General features: G+C 39.7%; 2 protein-coding genes across 2 annotated transcripts; one reads left to right on the forward strand and one right to left on the reverse strand.

The window, feature by feature from the left end:
• Positions 1–2684: 2684 nt before the first annotated feature.
• On the forward strand, positions 2685–9342 carry jmjd8 (jumonji domain containing 8). The gene is made up of 9 exons (XM_084727457.1): positions 2685–2908; positions 3960–4055; positions 5271–5319; positions 6445–6541; positions 6653–6721; positions 6857–6976; positions 7151–7218; positions 7338–7472; positions 8767–9342. Exons 1-9 carry the CDS (start codon positions 2808–2810, stop codon positions 8845–8847), a joined length of 816 nt encoding a protein of 271 aa, XP_084583583.1. The 5' UTR covers positions 2685–2807; the 3' UTR covers positions 8848–9342.
• A 3518-nt stretch (positions 9343–12860) lies between these two features.
• Positions 12861–15835, reverse strand: gbp (glycogen synthase kinase binding protein). Its single transcript, XM_084727466.1, has one exon. The coding sequence runs from the start codon at positions 15710–15712 to the stop codon at positions 15188–15190; it is 525 nt and encodes a 174-aa protein (XP_084583592.1). The 5' UTR covers positions 15713–15835; the 3' UTR covers positions 12861–15187.
• Between the last annotated feature and the right edge of the window lie 3666 nt (positions 15836–19501).

Here is a 19501-nt window from a genome sequence, read left to right on the forward strand (position 1 = left end):
AGCTGCCGCCCACAGAGGCGAGCTCATTCACACTCAGAGTGCCTCAGTCTCACATTCAGAGCACTCTGTGGTGAGAAGACTCCCATCCCTCCCTGTGCAGCTCCTCCTATTCCAGACATCTGAACAGATTTTTGTGCAGAGGACAAGAATCACTTAGACAGCAAAAAAAAAAGCAATCATCTCTCTCTGCATGTTTCTCTTAACAGAAACTAAGAGTCCCTGCAGCCGAGGAAAGTCGAGCCTCACTCTCCCTTAAATATTCCTCAGTCACTGATTTTAAAGGCAGACACGAGGAACACTTAGTGCAGGTAAAATAAACCTTAACATGAGACATTTAATGTGCTTTTTAATGTTTTAAATTAAAGGAACAATTCACGTCAAAATCAAAAATGCTGATTTTTTTTCCTCAGGCCTCTCGTGCTGTTAATCCATCTAGAATTTTTTGGTGTGAGTTATAGATTTTTGGAAATATTAACAGTAGAGGTGTCTGCCTTCTCTCTGATATAATGGGACTAAAAAGCAGTGTCTCTTTCCATAAATCATGACCCAGTTGCTCAAATTAATCTGCAGACCTTGTTTTGAGCAGTTTCAAGTAGAAATTACTTTCTTTCTGCAGTAGAATCCACCAAAACTTTTTTTTTTCTAATAGAGAGAGAATAGTTCATACACGAAACTGTTGCTATGGACACAGTTCTGATCCGTACCAAGAATGGATCTGAAATGCAGCAATTTGTTTCAGTGCCCTTTCTATTTGTTTATATCTTTGCATATTAACTTGTGAAAAAAAGTTCCAATTCCTGAAGTTCCAGGGCTGCTATAATAATTACAAAACTGTACACTAACCTGCTTTATTTGATCCACATTTCCAAACAAAATCACCCCAAAGATAATGGTCATTACTTAATTTTATTGCAAATATTGAGTCACTACAAGATTTATATATATTGTTACGTGCCACAGTGTCTGTGTGGTGCTGTACTCTCCTGTGCCCAGGTTATGCCCCTCCCCCCTCGCAGGTTGCAGCGATTGGCATCAGGTGCAGCTGCTCTGCAATCAGGACCTGGTGCTTAAAAGCCTGGAGAGTGCAGCCAGTCAAGGCCCGTGGGCTGTTAGGCAGACGGAGGTCTGCATTTTGGCAGATTAGTCATTTGTGTGTGTTGCATCAGCTAGCAAGATACTTGTTTGGGCCCCATGTGTCTTGTGAGCTTCACCAGCTTTCACTCGTCTTTGTCTTTGTCCATGTGTCTTTGTCAGCCGTCCTGGTTAGCAACGACACTCGCTGTCTTGTGTGTATTTGTAGTTTGAGTTAGAAGGTTAAGTGAAGCCTTTAGTTTAGTTTAATTTGTTAACTTAATTTGACACATTTGTTAATGAAAGAATCTTTGCTCACAGTTTTGTCTCAGTTTTCCTTCATTTCTTTTTCTCCCAGCTAAATTTATTTATTGTTACGCCCCTCATCCCCTAGCCCAACTTGGGAGTTGTAACAATATTTCAACACAGTTGCTGCAGAAATACATGAAGTTTGCCATCATTCTGCTTTTTAAATTTGAACTATGTGCTGCAGATATTCAGTGTTCTGCAGGTGATGGAGTATGAAAGAGGAAAATGGAAAAAGTGTGTGAAAAATGAGAAACATGTTTGTCTGGGCCACACAGACCTCTGTTTCACTGACTTGTGTGACTTGAGGAATTCATATTTTTCTATGTTGTTGTTGGCCATTTTGTGCACATTTACACCTCACACACCCCCAAGTTCCCTCTTGGAAAAAGTAAAAAAAAAAAAAAAAATCACAAGAGAGTTTTAGACATGACTTAATCATGCTTTAAAACATGATCAACAGGAGACCTATGGCTTAAAGCAAAGCTAGTCTTCCTGGGGTCCACACTTTAAAACATACATTAAACAAACATTAATTCAGTTAGTTAATCAATGAATAATTCTGTTGTTGTTTGAACACAATATATTGAAGTAAATTCTCAAACTGAATCACAACGTTGTCTCATATGATCATTGATTGTATAAACATTCATTTCCAAAATAATTTGGAATAAAGCTCTCCGTGCACAGCTCTGCTAAGCAACAGATGGTGAAGCACCTGCTGCAAAGCAGCACAACTGTCAGATGCAACCAGTGGAGATTTGCAAAGTTTTGAATACAGTCTTTTTTATATATAGCATATTCTCATTTAGAATAGAAATTTTATTTCTTTACAACATTTTATTTTTCTCTGGAAAATTTTATTATTTCTTTAGAACAGTTTACTATTTATGCAGTGCATTTATTATTTATTTAGACCACTTTGTAACTTATTCATAACATTTTGTTATTTATTGAGAATATTTTTTATTTCTTTAGAACATTTTATTATTCGTTTACAATATTTTGTTATTCATTTTGAACATTTTTGTTTGATTCATTTAACACAATGGATAAATACAGATTATCCAGTTTATCCTCCTCTGTATTTACCACCACACCCCTGATCATATTTACATGTAAAATGTACGATATTACACTAAATAAAAATATGATATACGATAGAATACACTGTAATATATTATTGTGTAATCCCGCACAAGGTACAGTCGTGTCGCGTTTAGTTTAACGGTGTGTAACGGTACAGCCCAAAGTTCCCACTGGACATGAATGCAGCACACGGTCAGATGAATGTGGTGGCCTCTGATTGGTTGTTTGACAGGAAGTGAACAGGCAGCTCATGCTTTGATATAATGCGGGATATTCGCTGCAGACGGGCAGTATTTTCTGTTAAATAGATTTATATTTCAGTGTTTGGTGACACAGTTTGAATGGAACTTTATAAAACTTTATTAAACACGTTAACACGGTTTGTTGTGTTATGTGTCGTCGTGCTGAAGGCGGAGGAACAGTCAGCTGACGGAGGCGGCTGGTGAGTCTCAACACTGAGCTCATCACAACTTTATTTTAAATATGATGTTTGTGATTTACATTTGACCTTGAAATCAAATGTTGACCCCAAAACCTGCTGCTCTGCTCTGACTGAACTGAACAAACCAGACTGCAGCTCAGAGGTTTCCAGCAGCTGCTTTGTTTTTATATCACCTGGACGTAAACGTCACACAAAGTAAAAGAGAAAAATACACGTGAAACATATGGAGGCCAAATTCTGCCAGTGTGGTGAAAAAAAATGTCACAAGAAGGGAAACTTAATCAAATCAGTTTTTCGAAGTAATGATGTAGTATCTCTAAATAATGGAAACCACAAGTTAATACCTTAAAATAATATGGGTTTGGTTTTTTTTTTTTCAAAATAATGATGTAGAATCTTAAATTAACAAATAATGACTTAGTATCTTAATTGAATGAGTTCATATCTCAAAATAGTGTTAGTTTCTAAAAATAGTGACTTACTATCTAAAATATTGAGTCAATATCTCAATTTAATGACCTAATATCTATAAATAATGTGTTAGTATCTCAATATAAGGACATAGTATGTTAAATTAATGAGTTAATATCCTAATATAATGACTTAGTATCTGAAAATAATGAATCAGTATTTCAAAATGCTGAGAACTTTTTCAAAATGATGAGAAATGTTCTCAAAATAATGACTTAACACAGTCAGTATCTTTATGAAAATAAAGAGAAACTTCATTGAAATTAGTAAAGTTCTAGATATCGTTTTGCTCTTGACACCACATAAACTTAGATGTGAGGTTCATGAAGGTATCAGCTTCCATATTCACATGAATGGAAATAAACTAAATGTGAACTTGACCAACATGTTTGACTGCTCAGGTGAATATAACGTTTCATAAACTAACCAAAACTCAACTCCTGATAAAATAAAATATGGTTAAATGATTTTTTAAATACAGAATTCAATGGTTCTTCACAGTATTTAGTGCATGGAGGTAAATCTCGTATTTTTCTGCACGGCCACCCTGTGATCACGTTCTGTTCTGTTCTATGTTCAGGTCATCAAATTCAGATTTCAGATTAGAGGATGAAGGTCCCTGTAACATCGACGTGTGGGACAGCTCCTCGCTCTCACATCAACAGTTCATTGAAAGGTAACATGATGTTTCCTCCAGCTGGCTGATTGATCCTTTAAAAAAATGATCAATAATATCATGATAGAAGATACATTTTATATTTTACCTCAGTCTCCTTTGTTGGTTTGGAGAGTGTACACTATATTTAAAATTTTTTAGCCACTTTAACCACTTTAACCACTTTACGTTGATGTCAGACAGACATTTTGATGGGAAAGTTGCGTGTGCCAAATATCGCTCTCTCCAAACCAACCAGACTCCATTGACAAAATCAGCAATTTTACCTCACAGAACACAGGGAGTTGCTTGTCTACTGGTGCCTCAGTCTTTTAGTTTATTTCTGTTTTTGGGTGACTTTGGTGTTTTAAATGATTAGTTTTGATTCAGAAAAGTCATACAAATAACCAAACAAAATAAGAGATTGAGGTAGTGACAGACCAGCAGCTCCTTTGTTCTGTGAGGTAAAATTACTGATTTTGTAAATGGAGTCTGGTTAGTTTGGGGAGAGTGATATTTGGCTTGTATAAAAGTAGTTTCCTGTCAGAAAAGTCTGTCTGACAGTAATATAAAGGGGTGAAAATATTCTAAATATAACATACATTTGAACTGATAGTGATTTTTTTTTTTTACGTGTCTAAAATACATTTTGCTGCTGACCCTGTCCACAGCAGGACTTACTTAGCTTCCTTAGTTGACTGCCATCTCCTGTAGGTAAGGGAGAGGATATCCATGCAACTGATTAAAAGTTTGGTATATAAAATGACACCATGCTGTAAAATCCCTCCTTTCTATATCCGCTTAACATTCAGTAAGTCAATAAATAAAACCTTTTTTTAAAAAATGACAATTTCTCAAAGGCCAAGTTTGAATATTTACATTTTTTGTTCTGCCCGACAACAATTCAACAGTGCAAAGGTGTTTTTGCTGATTAATTTTCTGTTAGTTGACTAAATGGTGAATAATTTCAGCCAGGAAAAAAAAAGTGAATAAAAACTTTAAAAAGGTAAAATAAAACAGTTGAATGAATGAAATCTTGACATCAAAATGAATGAAAAAATGTTAGATATGTTTTTCGGGGATTTTGAGTTTAATTTGTGCGAACAGAGAAGCTGTAGTGTCTCTGTTCTCAATCACACATTCTGATTTATGTTCAGTAAACCAGTTGATTTACTACAGATTAAGAACAAAAGCAGCTTTGCTTCACCTTTATGGATCTCTCTACATTTTTTTCAGATATGCGTTCAGCCGACCGGTGATCCTCAGAGGTCTGACCGATAACACGGTACGTTTTTACACAATCATTTACTGCATGTCGACACGCTGCAAACTCTGACCTGTGACTCTGTTACTGAGTTGAACAGGAAGTCACTGACTTGGTTTGATTTTGAAAAAAAAAAAAGTTTGTCTAAAGTGAAAAATCCACTCTGCTGATGCTCCTCACTGATGGTAACGACATTAAAGGAGTTATTTAGTTAATTATGAGTTTTAGTGAAATCTGGACGTGACCTCAGCTGAACACCACCTGCTGCTGCTGACGGTGTGTAAGAACCAATGAGAACAGTGAACAGAAAAACATCTGGATAAAACATACAGCGACGAGAAAGAGAGAGTGAGGGAGAGAGAGAAGGGGGGGGCGATGAGCAACAGTTCCCTGATAAACTTTTTGTTTGTTAGGTGTGTGTGTGTGGTCAGTGTCAGCCAGCAGTCAGACCGCCGTTTTATTTACGCTCTCTGCTCTTCCCTGTCAGGAAAACCGTGGACTCGATTCGTAGCAAAGGTTTGTCGTAGGCAACTGGACTTGGACAAAATTACTGTATGAGCTAATTTTCAAATTGCAGGAGGTGCAGTTTTTAATAAAACACAGTTTTTGTTTGTAACCTGATCGTGTTGCTGCAGAGACGTGCTGACCTACACATCAGATTCTACAGACCGAAGAAAACATCTCTGTAGGCCTGCAAGTAATGATTATCTATCAGTCATTTTTAGGATTAATCTATTAGTTGTTTGGTTCATAAAATGTCAGAAAATGTCCAGGATGACGTCCTCATATGTCTTGTTTTGTCCACAACTCAAATATATTCAGTTTACTGTCGAAGTTGGTGCAGATCATCACAAACATCAGACCTTTAATATGTTTTCAATGAAAATGAGAATGATTTGAAACTGATCATTCCCTTTATTATTTCAATATCAGTAAAATAATTACAACTAGATATTTTTTTTCTAAATTGTTCAGCCCTATTATGCTGCCTTATAAAGGAAAAAGGCAGGAATTAATAAATATATTCATTACGATGTGTTATTATGATATTAGAAACCTTGCAAACAGCAGCGGTCATCTGTTAAATGAACAGACTCTTAATAAAACACAATGCTGGAGTTAAACTGTGCACTGACTCTGTTGTAGAAATTCAGGTCGTTGTGCTCCAAGTGGAGTTTACTTGAAGAATATGGAGACCGGAGAGTTCGTCTGAGTACAGCTAACACTTACTCATACAGGAAAGGTATGCATGTCTAACGCTCGCTCTGCTGTGACAGTCTGCAACTTACACTCAGAACCTGCATGGATTTTTATTTTAAACGCTCTCTGGCTGCTTGTGTTGACTTTGTTCCAGTGGACGTCCCTTTTCAGGAGTATGTGGACATTTTACTGAGGCCTCAGTCTGCGGACGCCCTCAGCAGCGGTGAGTGAAACACGTTTCTACGTCAGGGGGGTCTGACGGCGTTGTCGATTAATCTGTCATCATTTGGTTCGGTCTATGTCAGATTGTTCTTCATAGCAACCATTTGTTTATCATAGCAACCATTTGTTCTGACAGACACGCTGTATTTCTTTGGAGACAACAACTTCACAGAGTGGCAGAGCTTGTTTGAGCACTACGAGCCTCCGCCGTACGTCCTGCCTCACACCAGCGGAGCGTACAGCTTCGGGATCGCAGGTCAGAGTGGATTTAAAAACGTGTCTCAGGGTGTAAACCGGGTTTAAGATGAGCATCAAGAGTAAATAATCAACCCCTGTAGCGTTTTTTTCTGATTTCTGTGGCTGAAATCGAATTGTTAAATCTCAGATATCCGAATGATGATGACACGATGTTCAAACTTTTTGTCTCCAGGTCCAGGAACAGGAGTCCCCTTCCACTGGCACGGTCCTGGTTACTCTGAGGTCATCTACGGGAGAAAGGTGAACAAACAGCTCACTTTTCTTTCTGTCCTTCATGTCACATTGAGATATTTTTTATCTCTGAATCATGTGATTGGTCGTCTGACACATGAAACTGTTGACTGACTGTTGTCACACAGCGGTGGTTCCTCTACCCGCCCGATCAGGAGCCTCATTTCCACCCGAACCGCACCACCCTGTCCTGGGTGACAGAAAGTTACCCCCACCTGCCCGAAGACGAGGCTCCGCTGGAGTGCACCATCAGACCTGGAGAGGTACCAACGTCTTTAGATGTAGAGCGTTTTATTCATCTAGATAGTTTTGGTGTGAGTTCAGAGTTTTGGAGATAATCCACAGACTTCATGTAGGAACTATTTTCTTTCTGCAGCAGAATCCATCGAAGCTACTTTCTTTCTACTAGACAGAAAGTAGTTCCACAGTGTTTGTGGATCATTTTGAGGACCAGAGGGGAATTTCATCAAGCTGACTGTGGAAAAGAGGTTAAGATGTCACGAAAAGAAAAGAACATGAGAGCAGTTTTCTTCTCAGCTGCAGAACGAAGTTCATCATGAAAAAAGGCCACAATATTACAACAATCGACAAAATGAAGGAAATATTTTTGAAAGAAACAGACAAAATAAGGTGATCCTGCAGTGCATCGTAGAAATAGGACTGAAAGTCCGTACTCAAGTACAAGTACTGTTACATTACTATTACTAGAAATATGCGAGTAAAAGTGCAAGGTACTCATCTCAAAAATACTCAGAGTATTAGTTACTTTGGTCCCATAATTTCATGGTAAATAGGTGGTAATTACCAAGTAATATATTTGAAATTTGTTCTTCGTAGCAACGATCTGTTCCTCATAGCAACAATATAAAAACGTACAAAGTACTTGTCTCAAAAAATACTCAAAGAATTAGTTACATTGGTCCCATAATTTCATGGTAAATAGGTGGTAATTACCAAATAATATATTAAATTTGCAGTTCATTTCAAAGAAATTTCAAATATGTCACTTGGTAGTTACCGTCCCCTACATTAACTGTAAAATTTGGATTTAATTTGTGTTTAATCTCTAAAAGATTTCAAAGGTGCAGTTGCTAAATTTACCCAGCAGAAAGTCATGGTCTCTGACAGTAAACGTGGACAAAACAAGACATTTGAGGACATCATTGTGAAAATTTAATCAACATTTTTCACCATTTCTGACATTTTATGGACCAAATAGATTAATTAGATTAATTGAGAAAATAGTCAGCTGATTGATCGATGATGAAAATAATGGTTTTCACTATTTTAGGCTAAACAGTTTCACCACATTTTATATTTAGGTAAACAAAACGTAACTGGAAGTAATCAAGTTCAATATTGTGTGAGAGAAACATCGTTTCCACAAACTGAGTGACTTCTAGTTCCGTTATATTGGAGAGAAGACAGACGTCTCTGCAGCTGATGTCTCCAAAACTCTGCAGCTCAAACCAAAACTATCTACATGGACAAACAGCACCACAGCTAAGAGGAAAAATATGCACGATAAGTTTTCTCATATTCTGAATTCTCCATCAGGTGCTGTATTTCCCCGACCGCTGGTGGCACGCCACCCTCAACCTGGACACCAGCGTTTTCATCTCCACCTTCCTCGGCTGAGCCTCATCTTCAGCTCTCAGTGTTTTAGTTGTTCAGGAGTTCATCACAGGAGGAGAAACACTCAGGGGATCTTTTGTTTTTTTTAGTCTGCAGCTCCACATTAACATTCCAGGTGAAACTTTTTTAACAGACTGTCCTTAAATGAAACCATGTGTGATAATAAAAATAAACTTAATGTATATTTATTGACCAAAGGAGCTAAAAGAGACGACGTCCTGCTCACAGATTTTCTCTCATTTCTGTCATGTCAGGATCAATACATGTGGGAACTCTGATTTTAATAAGTCAGTTGATCTGACTGATGTTGAAGTAATAAAACCTCTGATCCTCTCAGCGCTGTTTCAGGAATTAAGATGCTGTTTAAATGTTTTGAAGGTCAGTTCTGTGGTTCTCAGCAGAATAAAGAGGGAAGATTTCACTGCAACAAACGTTGTGTGACTCGTTTCCAGCAGCAGCTTGTATTAAAGAAGGCAGGTTTATTCACACGCAACTCAATTCAGAGTGTTTATTTATTTCATTATTTATTTTCTATTTTGCATAATTAAAAAAGAAACACGATGTAACATGCAGGCTTGGGGAGGAATGGATTACATCAGTCAATCAAGAAATAAATCAATTAGACCAACTAATAAACCTAAATGTAAAACATATTAAAGCAATGATCTGCAACAAGGCTTTGGTATGAGAGAAATCATTTCATAATAACCTTTCAGCGTGTTCTGACACAGAACTAGACCTCCTCTCGGCTCTGTTTTCGGCCTTTAGAGAATCGGGTCGGTGACGGTAAACTTTAACCAATCACAGGCCATCTCAGACCGGGCGTTCCTATTGGCTGTTCTATTAGTGCACGTTCCGTCTGCGAGACCCTGAATCAGCATCAGAAACTCCTGCAGGAAAAGTCGGTGTGAAGTGGAATTATCAGACGGAGAATCTCAAAAAGGGTCCAGATGCTGAGCAGCGTGGACGCAACACAAAATGGCCGCTGTGAGAAAGGTCTATTGACGGCGTTCATCCTGAGGGAAGAAAAGTTTTGATGTAAGACGCTCCACCTGCGATAGGTCAGGTGAGATCTGAGGTGCGACGGTTTGTTCGCTGATTAACTCGTTTCCTTCAAGATGAATGTGGGGTGTCAAGATGTTAAAAGAAGTGGGGGGCAAATAATCGTGGCAGTTGCTCACGATGCACCACCTGAGGAGGTGTGGAGGAGGGTGGGACAACGAAAAAGTGGTAGATGGTTATTGAATCGTTGTGATGCAACACTTGAAGGGTCTGATTAGAGCTTTTCCTGCTGCTGAAAAGAACCTGGCCACCAACTCTGGACTTCTTTGGGGAACTGAGGAGGGCATCAATACGTCACAACAGCATCGTCAAGAGATGGTTTGTTTTTTTTATGCCATCGCAGCCTTCAGCAGCTGTTCTGAAGGACCAAACTCCCACCAAAGGTCTTTAATGCTGGCTTTGTTTAGGTTTTTCATCTGTCTTTGGCTTTTCTGAAAGCAGAGTGAGGGATGTTTACCTCATCCGGCGCCTTCTTTGACAGACACTTGATGTCTGCTGTACGAAGGGATTCTAGGTTTTTGATGAGCTTCATGACCAGAGCACTGATGAGGACAGTGATTGTCCCCTCTGGTTCAGGAGACGAGGTATCAGCTGAGAGTCCAGCTCAACTCGACTTTCACCTCTCTCTGGTTCCTCTATTTCCAGCATCTGTCCCTCAGAGATCTGGGATGTTGCTCTGAGGTGGTTCACGTCTCTCTGGTTCTGGTTTCATTTTACCGTGTTTTCACCACCAAACACATTTAAAAGTTAGACTGAGGTTAATGCAACTTTATAAAAGTAATGTTAACTTTATTACCAATCCATTTTAAAGACCTGTCAAATCGTACTTAAGACATTTTAAGGCTTAAAAATTCATATTATTGGATTTCAGACGGATTAAAGCGGTCACTCTTAGAGACTGGGTCGGTACTCACAGGTGGGTCACAGGAGATTTTCTTTGTGTCACCAAATAACTAAAAGATCACGAAAGAAAGTCTGCAAATTGAAGTACACCTTTTATAGAATATTTTAAACGTGTATATTGTTTTGCTGATGAGATTTTATATTCCCTATAACAATAAATAACACATTCTGACACTGGATGTTGTTATTTACGAGACAGTCGCTCCAAATGTGTCGGTGCAGCTTTAGTCCAGATTAAAGTGAGTTTGGAACCGACTCTGATGAGTTTAGATGTGGAAGGGATCGTTTGTAAAAACCCGACCCGTGTCTCCAAATATGTGAGAAAAAAACAGGCCTTTCTGTTTTCTAGTGATTTCATTTGTTTATATGGAACAAAAAGTGGACTTCTTAAAAAATGTTGCTCATCCCTTTTTGACCATGACAAACAAAAAGATCTTGTGCATCAGTTTAAATATTCCTGTGATCAAATGAAAATCAAATAACTTCTCTTTTTGTTTTTTAATGCCTGTTTCTGAAAGGAAAATCCAATGACCAAGTATTAAATGTGTATTTGTTTTCAGTAATGTGTCAAGATAGTAGAAGTTGATGCAGAAATGCAGTAAAAATGGTCCAGGTTCATTTCGGCACAAATGAACTCTACCTAAGATTTATAGGTAAGGTTTATTTTGAAATGAGTCACGATAGTTTGACATTTTAAAAAAGTACAATTAACTGAAATTTTATTAACATAGCAATATGGTCTATTGCATTTTTAAATTGCAGGATGTGTAAGATTTGTTAAATGTGTCAAAGTACCGATTTAAATGAAATATTGTGGTGCAGCAGAGGTGTCCTGGCCAATGCATTATTCTCTAGATCCTCAAAAGCAGATTTGCTTGTCAACTAAAATCATAATTTCAGGGTCCGAGGACATTTTCCAAAGTCAATTTCAAGAACTTTTCAAGCATTTTAAAGGTGCATTTCTAATCTTTTCCAGCACCTCACAGCTGCATTAAATCAGATGTTACTGAAAATAAAGTTTCATGTTTCAAAATGTGACTCCTTAACTGAGAGTCGAAAATGCTAACAATTGAGTAATTGATTAATCATCGATAATTAATAAGATTTAAAACACATTTTTTTCTCTCATTTTCATTTTTTCTTGGTGTTTTTCTTATTTAAATTTCTGAATTAAGTTCATTTTAAGTTTCCTCATCCAGTGTGTGGCTCAAACAAAACAAAGTCAAATGAGGTGCAATTTAATGCCATTTCTACACCATTGATTAATTATCAATTAATACGTTTAATTGGTTAAATTCTTATTCAGCAAATAATCGATTAATAATAAATTTCCTATGTATAAATGTGTGTGTGTCTTTCGGCTGTGGGGGCTCAGCTCTTCTTAGACACAAGTGGAGGGGCTCCAAGGAAAAAAGTTTAGGAACCACTGCTTTTAAGAACCTGCAGAACCCCAGTTCTTCAGTTGAGGGCAGCTGTGTGTGTGTGTGTGTGTGTGTGTGTATGTGTGTGTGTGTGTGTGTGTGTGTGTGTGTGTGTGTGTGTGTGTGTGTGTGTGTGTTCAGTCTCGACCTGTGATCTCAGAATGAATGAGGATCTGTGTGTGTTGTGATCATGTGGAGACCCAAACCACTGATGTCAGCTGCCCCGTCAGCTCCGTCTGCTCCTGCTGTGACGGATGACGACACAGGCGCTCAGTAACCGCGCAGCAACAGCAGAGGGAGCCGCCATAAACAAAGTGTAGGACCTTGACCGGCCCACAGCTCGGCCTGGCTGAGCACGCAGGCGGGTCCACCGGAGCAAAACATGTTTTTCACCGCTGGTGTCGTTCCTGCCTGCTGTGATCCACCAGGCAGGGGGAGGGGGGTATTTATAGGCCAATAATGAGCATGTGTCCTTCAAGACCACGTTGTCCACACTCACAGGCCCAGAGGAAGCAGGGGAGAGACACATTTTCATATGTAGGACAAGTCAAACTGCAGACAAAACAAGTGAGAGAAGTTTCTGGAAAGGCTACTGCTTCCCTTCAAGGCACCAATAAAACTCTACAGAGGTTTTTTGGAAAAACAAAAATGGGTTTATTAAGACAACAACAAAAAAAAAAGGCCCTGAATACTCAGGAACGTTATCAGATACTTCGTTACGAAGCAGTCCTGATGATTTTTCTTTACACAGAGAAGAAACAAATAGAAAACAAACAGAACTCCTGGTCGGAATTCCAAAAAGGTGAAAGCACCACAAAAGTGTTGTCACGTGACAGCCGACCTTCTCCCCCCCCCCCACAAAAAACATTACAAACACACAGTTACACATCACCCAAAGCCCTGTGGGAAAAGGGCGTGTTTTCTCTTCTTTCCCATGCCCCCACTTCTCCTCCACATGTTTGATGTCCGTGTTCCCCTTTGAAAAGAATATTTAGAAGAGAAATGTGGAGCTGCCGTCGTCCTGGATCACATTTTGTGCCCTTTAAGGCTAAAACATCAGCTTTTCTGAGTACAAACCAGCTTTACTGAGGCTCATTTCACTCATCTGTGAGGCTGAGTGGTAAACCGGTGAAATGAGCTGCTCCCAGGGCAGTTAAAGGACAACCCACTCAACAACCTAATATGAAATCAGCAACAGGAGGGGGAGCTTCCTTTCTCCTCTCTGTACAGCGGCTCTTAACACCCAGCATTAGATTGTAAACAAAATGGACAACTAGACCACCCAGCCCCCATTACAATGGTCTGCCAGAGCAGGGAATGGCTAACCATGAGCAAACCTCCCCCTCTGGAAACACATGAGCAAATTCCCAGGATGCAGAGTGGTGATTAAGAAATGAAGAAGCTAGGACTGCCTGCCACTTTTCGCCTTGGCTCGATCATCCCAGTGAGCACCAACCACGATCTCAGAAACTGGGCGATATTCAGACCGCTCGACCTTTTTACAACCGGCTAAAATGTGACATCAACGTGCCACGAAACACAAAATGGTTTTGCTAATTTGTTCGGTTATGAGTTGAAAAGTTACCTGAGTGTCAATGTATGTATCCTAATGTTACATATAAAATGTCATAAATATGTAACCGTACAGGCTGCTGTCAACGAGCAGCTGTCAGGACGTCATGATGGAAGAAAGTTTACGGAAACTAAAAACTTATACTTCTTGCTGTAGCCTGAAGCTCATGCACAAGTATTTAGGCCTGGGATAAATGCACCAGGATGTAGAATAAAAAGCAGGAAGATGACCTTCAATTGAGAAATGTGGACGGTGTAGGGCCCAAAGCGATGTTTGAATCGATTAAATGAATCGCCAACTATTTTATCAATCAATTAATCAGTTTGAGTCTTTTTTTTTTTAAAGAAAAAGGTCCAAATTCTCCCATTGCAGCTTCTTAAATGTGAATATTTTCTGGTTTCTTAACTCACAAATAAGGATGTCATCTTGGGCTGATGGACATTTTTCACAATGTTCTGCCATTCCACAGATCAAACAACCAATCAGTTAATGGGGAAAATAATCAACTGATTAATCGACAGTGACAAACGCCACTTTTGCAAACAGAGCTGCTGTGAATTGCTAATTAAATTAATCACCATCCATTTTAATAACAATTAACCAGTTTCAGGCATTTTTTTTAAACAAAAACAAAGAAAAAATCTCCAATTTAGCATCTTCAATGTGAATAATTTCTCTCTTTTTGTCCTCTATGACAGTAAACTGATTTTTTGGGATTGTGACCAAAATAAAGATGTAATCTTAGGCTTTAGGAAACAAGTGATTGACATTTTTACCATTTACTAACATTGTATAGACTGAACATCTAATCGATTGATAGAATAAGTAATCAGCAGCTTTATCAACAATGTAAATTATTATTATTTCCAGGCCTGTTTGCAAATCCTGGTGCCTGTGAACCAGTTCTAAATGTCTTTTTAACGGAAAAATGCTCACTGGGATCCATGAACTAGAAACGAAAAAGCCATTGTTCAGGAATCAGAGGACTCCACCTTCACAGAAACACACAACAATACTCCATGTGGTGTGTATTTTCACTCCACACCACAGGAGGTTAACATTAGCCTTTTTAGAAAAGGTGAAAACTCTCCTTTCTTGCAGATGAAAAATGTCGCTAAAGTGAGTTTTTGGTGGCTCAAAGCTGCGCCCTGAACGCCTCAGCCACACGGACACATTCAAACATAAACACGTCGGCTCGTTAGCCGCCAGCGTAACAAAACGTTACAGACAGATGGATGAAAATGGATGAAAATTAGAAAACATCGCTACCAGTTCTCTCAATTTTAACTCTAAACAGTCTGTGTGAACAGTCTCGGTTTGTGTCCGGGGGAGGAGGGGGACACGATGCGGCGGAGACACCGTCCCCGGTCCGTCCGTCACGTTATCAGCACGGCACATTGTCCGTCGCTGCCTTGGGGAAATCTCCACAGTCTGCGGCGGAGAACTGCAGCCTCCTCACGGCCTCCTTAATCAGATTCCCCGATAAAATTAACTCCTGGAGGAGCCGGTGCGGGTCGTCGTCCTCCACGCTGATCCTCTTTTTGTTCCACGGTTTGATTTGGTCCCAGTCCGGGCAGTCGCCGTTAGATCCGGGGATGTTGTACGGGCTGGCCCTGCTGCTCCCCCGGTGTCCCCGTTGACTCCGGAGCCGCATGCAGCAGCCGGTGCGTTTCTGCGCCGGAGCCGCCGCGCTGCCGCCGATGATGGCCGTCGGTTTGACCCCGCCGGTGCTGCCGCCGGTGAGCCCGTGCAGGCAGGACACGGACACGGACACGGTCTTCTGGTGGCCGCCGTTATTGTTGTGGAGCTGCAGCGCCTCGCCGATCCTCGTCACCAGCGCGTCCACCTCTTTGGAGTCGACGGTGACGGACTGCTCCAGAAAGATGTAGTTCTCCTTCCGGCAGGGCATTCTGGCGGCCGTTAGTCCGATTTCTGCGTGAATTTCGTGGTGTTTTTGTTGTCGGTATGAATGAGAGCCGCCGGGCTGCTCCTCGCTCTCACCACGCCAGTAACCAACAAGCCCAGTTGATTTGTAAACAATGGGTGACGTGTTCCGGACTGTACCATTATCCCTTAAACAGGGAGGGGCGGTTTGTAACCCAAAATAAGTTACAAGATCAGAAATGAGTCGTGGAACCAATCAAAAAGCGAATATTTTATAAAGCTATTACATTATTTACAAATTTACACCATAACAAGTGAAATATGACGCTCCTCTACGTTTTCTTTACGGTAATCTGATTTCCCGCCTCAACCCGGCCACGCTGCGGCGGTGGACCGCTCCCTTCAAATGGACATTACATAACTCATAACTGTCTGCTGCTGTCTGTCCAAGCAAAACAAACAAAGCGCCATTTCTGTATTAAACAAAATGGTCAAATCACGTTAATTCTCACATATTTTCATTTTTATTCACTCGAGTGTGGTTCAAACATATTCACACGTGCTGAAATCAAAATATATGTTGGAGATCAGCAGAATATGTTGTGTAACCGGTGTTGCACCAAATTCTGTGACCAAGTAAGGAATTTCAGCTAAATACTTGATCACATTATTTATTTTGTTAGCTTCTGACACCAAAAATGGTGTCTGCATTATTAAGATAGGGCCATACATTTTGAAAGTTGTAAAAAAAAAAGAGAGAGAGATTTGACCTGTATTGGTATTAAAAAATGCACACAAATGGCTGAATTAGTTGCAGCTTTACATTTTAACGGGTGAACTATAACACTCTTCTTTGTTTTCTTTTTGGTAATCTGATTTCCTGTCTCAACCCGACCACGCTGCGGCTCCGGACTGCTCCCTTCAAATTGACGTTACATAACTCATAACTGTCTGCTGCTGTATGTCCAAGCAAAACAACCAAATTGCCACTTCTGTACTGAAGAAAATGGTGAAATCATGTAGAATCTCAAACACACAACCTCTCACTTTAATTTATTCATTTGAAAACAAGCATTTGACGATGCTGAAATCAGAATATATGTTGGAAATAGTCAGAATATGTTGTGTAACCACAGAAGCGAACACAGTAAGGAATTTCAGCTCATGCCAAATATACTTGATCACATATTTTAGTTTGAGAACGGCGTCTCCACTGTTAAGGGGGTCATAAATTTTGATAGCTGCAGACAAAACTGATTTGATCCTCATATAGATACAGATTTTGGAACAACATAGGTTCCCAATTGAAACCCCTGACTTTGTTCTAAATAAAATCTTTGGAACAAAAGAGGTTTTCAGCAGAACCTCCTTCGTGGGTTCTAGAATAAAAAAGCGTCTCGGTAGAACTCCATCAGTGTGTTCTTGTTAGCACCTTTAAAAGGTGGAAAGGTTAAAACTCAAAGTGAGGACTCTGGGTGAAATCATTACACCATAGAAAGGTTCTCTTTAGAACCGCTCATCGGGGCTGATGGGTGAAACCTTTCAGAGGTGGTTCGAGGTATAACCCTTACAATGGGGTCTAGGTAGAACTCTCTGAAAGGTTTCTAAGTGTTCTACCTGGAGCCAAAGTGGGTTCTCTTCTGAAGGCAAGGTGAGGAACCCCTTAGGGGTTCTAGTTAGCACCTTTATTGGTAAGAGTGAATGATAAAACATTTACAAAGAATGTTTTAAAATAATGATGATGGTTTCTTTGTACTAACACTGATCGCACGTCTGCATACTGAACATGAACGATGAAATAAAACCATATATATCTGTAAACAGTCTGTAATTCACTATAAAACGTGTCTGAGTGGATGCAGTTAAATCATTTGGCTGTGTGTGTGTGTGTGTGTGTGTGTGATGTGTGAAGCATGTGGAGCTGCTTGCTGGCGGTCCGGCGTGTATACAGTGACAATAGGAGTGGAGAGAGGGTGTGTGTGTGTCTGTGGGAGAACACAGTGTACACTTCTGTTTCTGAGAAACAGCACCCAGGCTAAACCTGATGCTCCAGTCAAAGAGAGAGCCCTCATGGCCATATAAGGAGCTACTATCACTGCCATCACGTGGTACGTCAGCCAATCGGAGGGCTCGGCTGAGGTTTCCTGTGTGTCTCAATGGCAGCAGCGGCAGCCGGAGTCCAGTCATACTGGAATCCAGTGAGGTTGTGTCAGTTGGGGTGATACCAGAATGTGACACCAAGATAAACTGTCACCACTTCCTGAAACATGAAACAACACTTAGATGACTGTAATCCTCCTCCGAGTCAAAATAAGCAGCTCAAAGTACAAATAACATGTATTTTCTGAACAATTTTATCTGTTTACTACACACTGTGCTATTTATATCCATGGCACATTTATAGTGCATTTGAGATTAGATTAAATTCAAATGCTCATAAATGAAATCTGGTGTTTCATGTAACAGGAGTGTGCTGTCAAAAAAAATATGACATAGTCAGAATAAATGGTGAATAACATTTCTGAATTAAATTGTCTGAAAAATGTTAAATATTTTGCAGAGTTGTATACTAACATGTGAAACAAATGCTTACAACAATGTTCAAATGTGGAGAAATATGTAATTTATGCAAGTTAGCAGTGCGTTTCTTGCTAGCTGCTAGTGGCTACAATTTCTGGGAAAATGTGGGGTTCGTCCAGATATGTCTGAGTTAATATTACATGACGTATGTGTCAGGTAGATTTTAATCAGAAATGGTGGTGGTTTAACGATGAGGAAACCAGTTCCCATGATCCCACACTACCTCATGACATCATCAAACTACATGTTTTGTTATGGCTTTAATGTGAGAGAGACCCCTAGTGGCAGAATTCACATATCGTGTGTTTAATGCGCTGAAATGAGTAACCATAGAAACAAGGATGTTATAAAAGCCTCCTTTTAGGCTACAATATATTGAAACTCGTCAACAATTCTGTCCTATAAAGAATATGATTTAACTTGTTACGTCTTTTATGTTGTTTTTCTTTTTGTTATTTCGTCCTTATTCTTAGATCTTTTACTTTGTTTTCCTTACATCGTCTTTTTTGTCTTGTTACGTCTTTAGATTACTTTTTGTCTAGTTATGTCTTTCTTGTCTCGTTACCTTGTTTTTTGTCTTGTTATGTCTCTTATGTTGTTTTTCATCCTACTTCTCTTTTACTTTTTTTGTCTTGTTATGTAGTATTTGTACTTAGTTACTTCCCACCTCTGCCCTTTGTTTATGATGCACAAAATTCAAAACTCCAACAAAAACAACTTGACACTGTCCATGTCAACATTAAGGACATCTCGGTGTTTCTGTGAGTGAGATGAGTCATGTTTTAAACAGCCCTCCTCCCTTCCTCTGGTCCAACTTCCACCACTGGAGTCTTTGTCTTTGCACTGAAAAAGTTGGTCCACAACACGAGGAAGTGAGCTGGCAGAAAAGTGGGTCACACACTTCCTCAGTCTTTCATGTGTTCCTGTATGTGAGTCAGCGGTGGTTGTAAACAGCGCTGCAAATACAATTCCTGTTTGTCTGCAGCAGCAGCTGCTGCTCTCACAAGTTCCCTGAACCGACCGCGGCGGCAGGAACGCTGTTTGTGTGTGACCTCATCCTCCGTCTTTGTTTGTGTGTGTGTATGAGAGCGACTGTAATCCTTCAGTGTGTGTGTTTCTGAGATAAACAGCGACGTCAGTTGAACCAAAGAGGAGATTAATAAACCTTACAAAAAAAAACAACCCATAGAAAACACTGTGGAGTTTTGTTGGTGTGGTCAGACTGCAGGTCAGG

Source organism: Lutjanus erythropterus, chromosome 9 (genome assembly GCF_056507025.1).
Source record: "Lutjanus erythropterus isolate fLutEry1 chromosome 9, fLutEry1.hap2, whole genome shotgun sequence".
NCBI lineage: Eukaryota > Metazoa > Chordata > Actinopteri > Lutjaniformes > Lutjanidae > Lutjanus > Lutjanus erythropterus.

What these genes read in the sequence shown, in the direction of transcription:
- jmjd8 (XM_084727457.1), top strand. Translation starts at nt 2,808, where the DNA reads ATGGAACTTTATAAAACTTTATTAAACACGTTAACACGGTTTGTTGTG. An exon ending in TGCGGACGCCCTCAGCAGCG is followed by an intron (nt 6,722 to 6,856) that starts GTGAGTGAAACA and finishes TTGTTCTGACAG; the next exon opens with ACACGCTGTATTTCTTTGGA. An exon ending in AGGTCATCTACGGGAGAAAG is followed by an intron (nt 7,219 to 7,337) that starts GTGAACAAACAG and finishes GTTGTCACACAG; the next exon opens with CGGTGGTTCCTCTACCCGCC.
- gbp (XM_084727466.1), bottom strand. Translation starts at nt 15,712, where the DNA reads ATGCCCTGCCGGAAGGAGAACTACATCTTTCTGGAGCAGTCCGTCACC.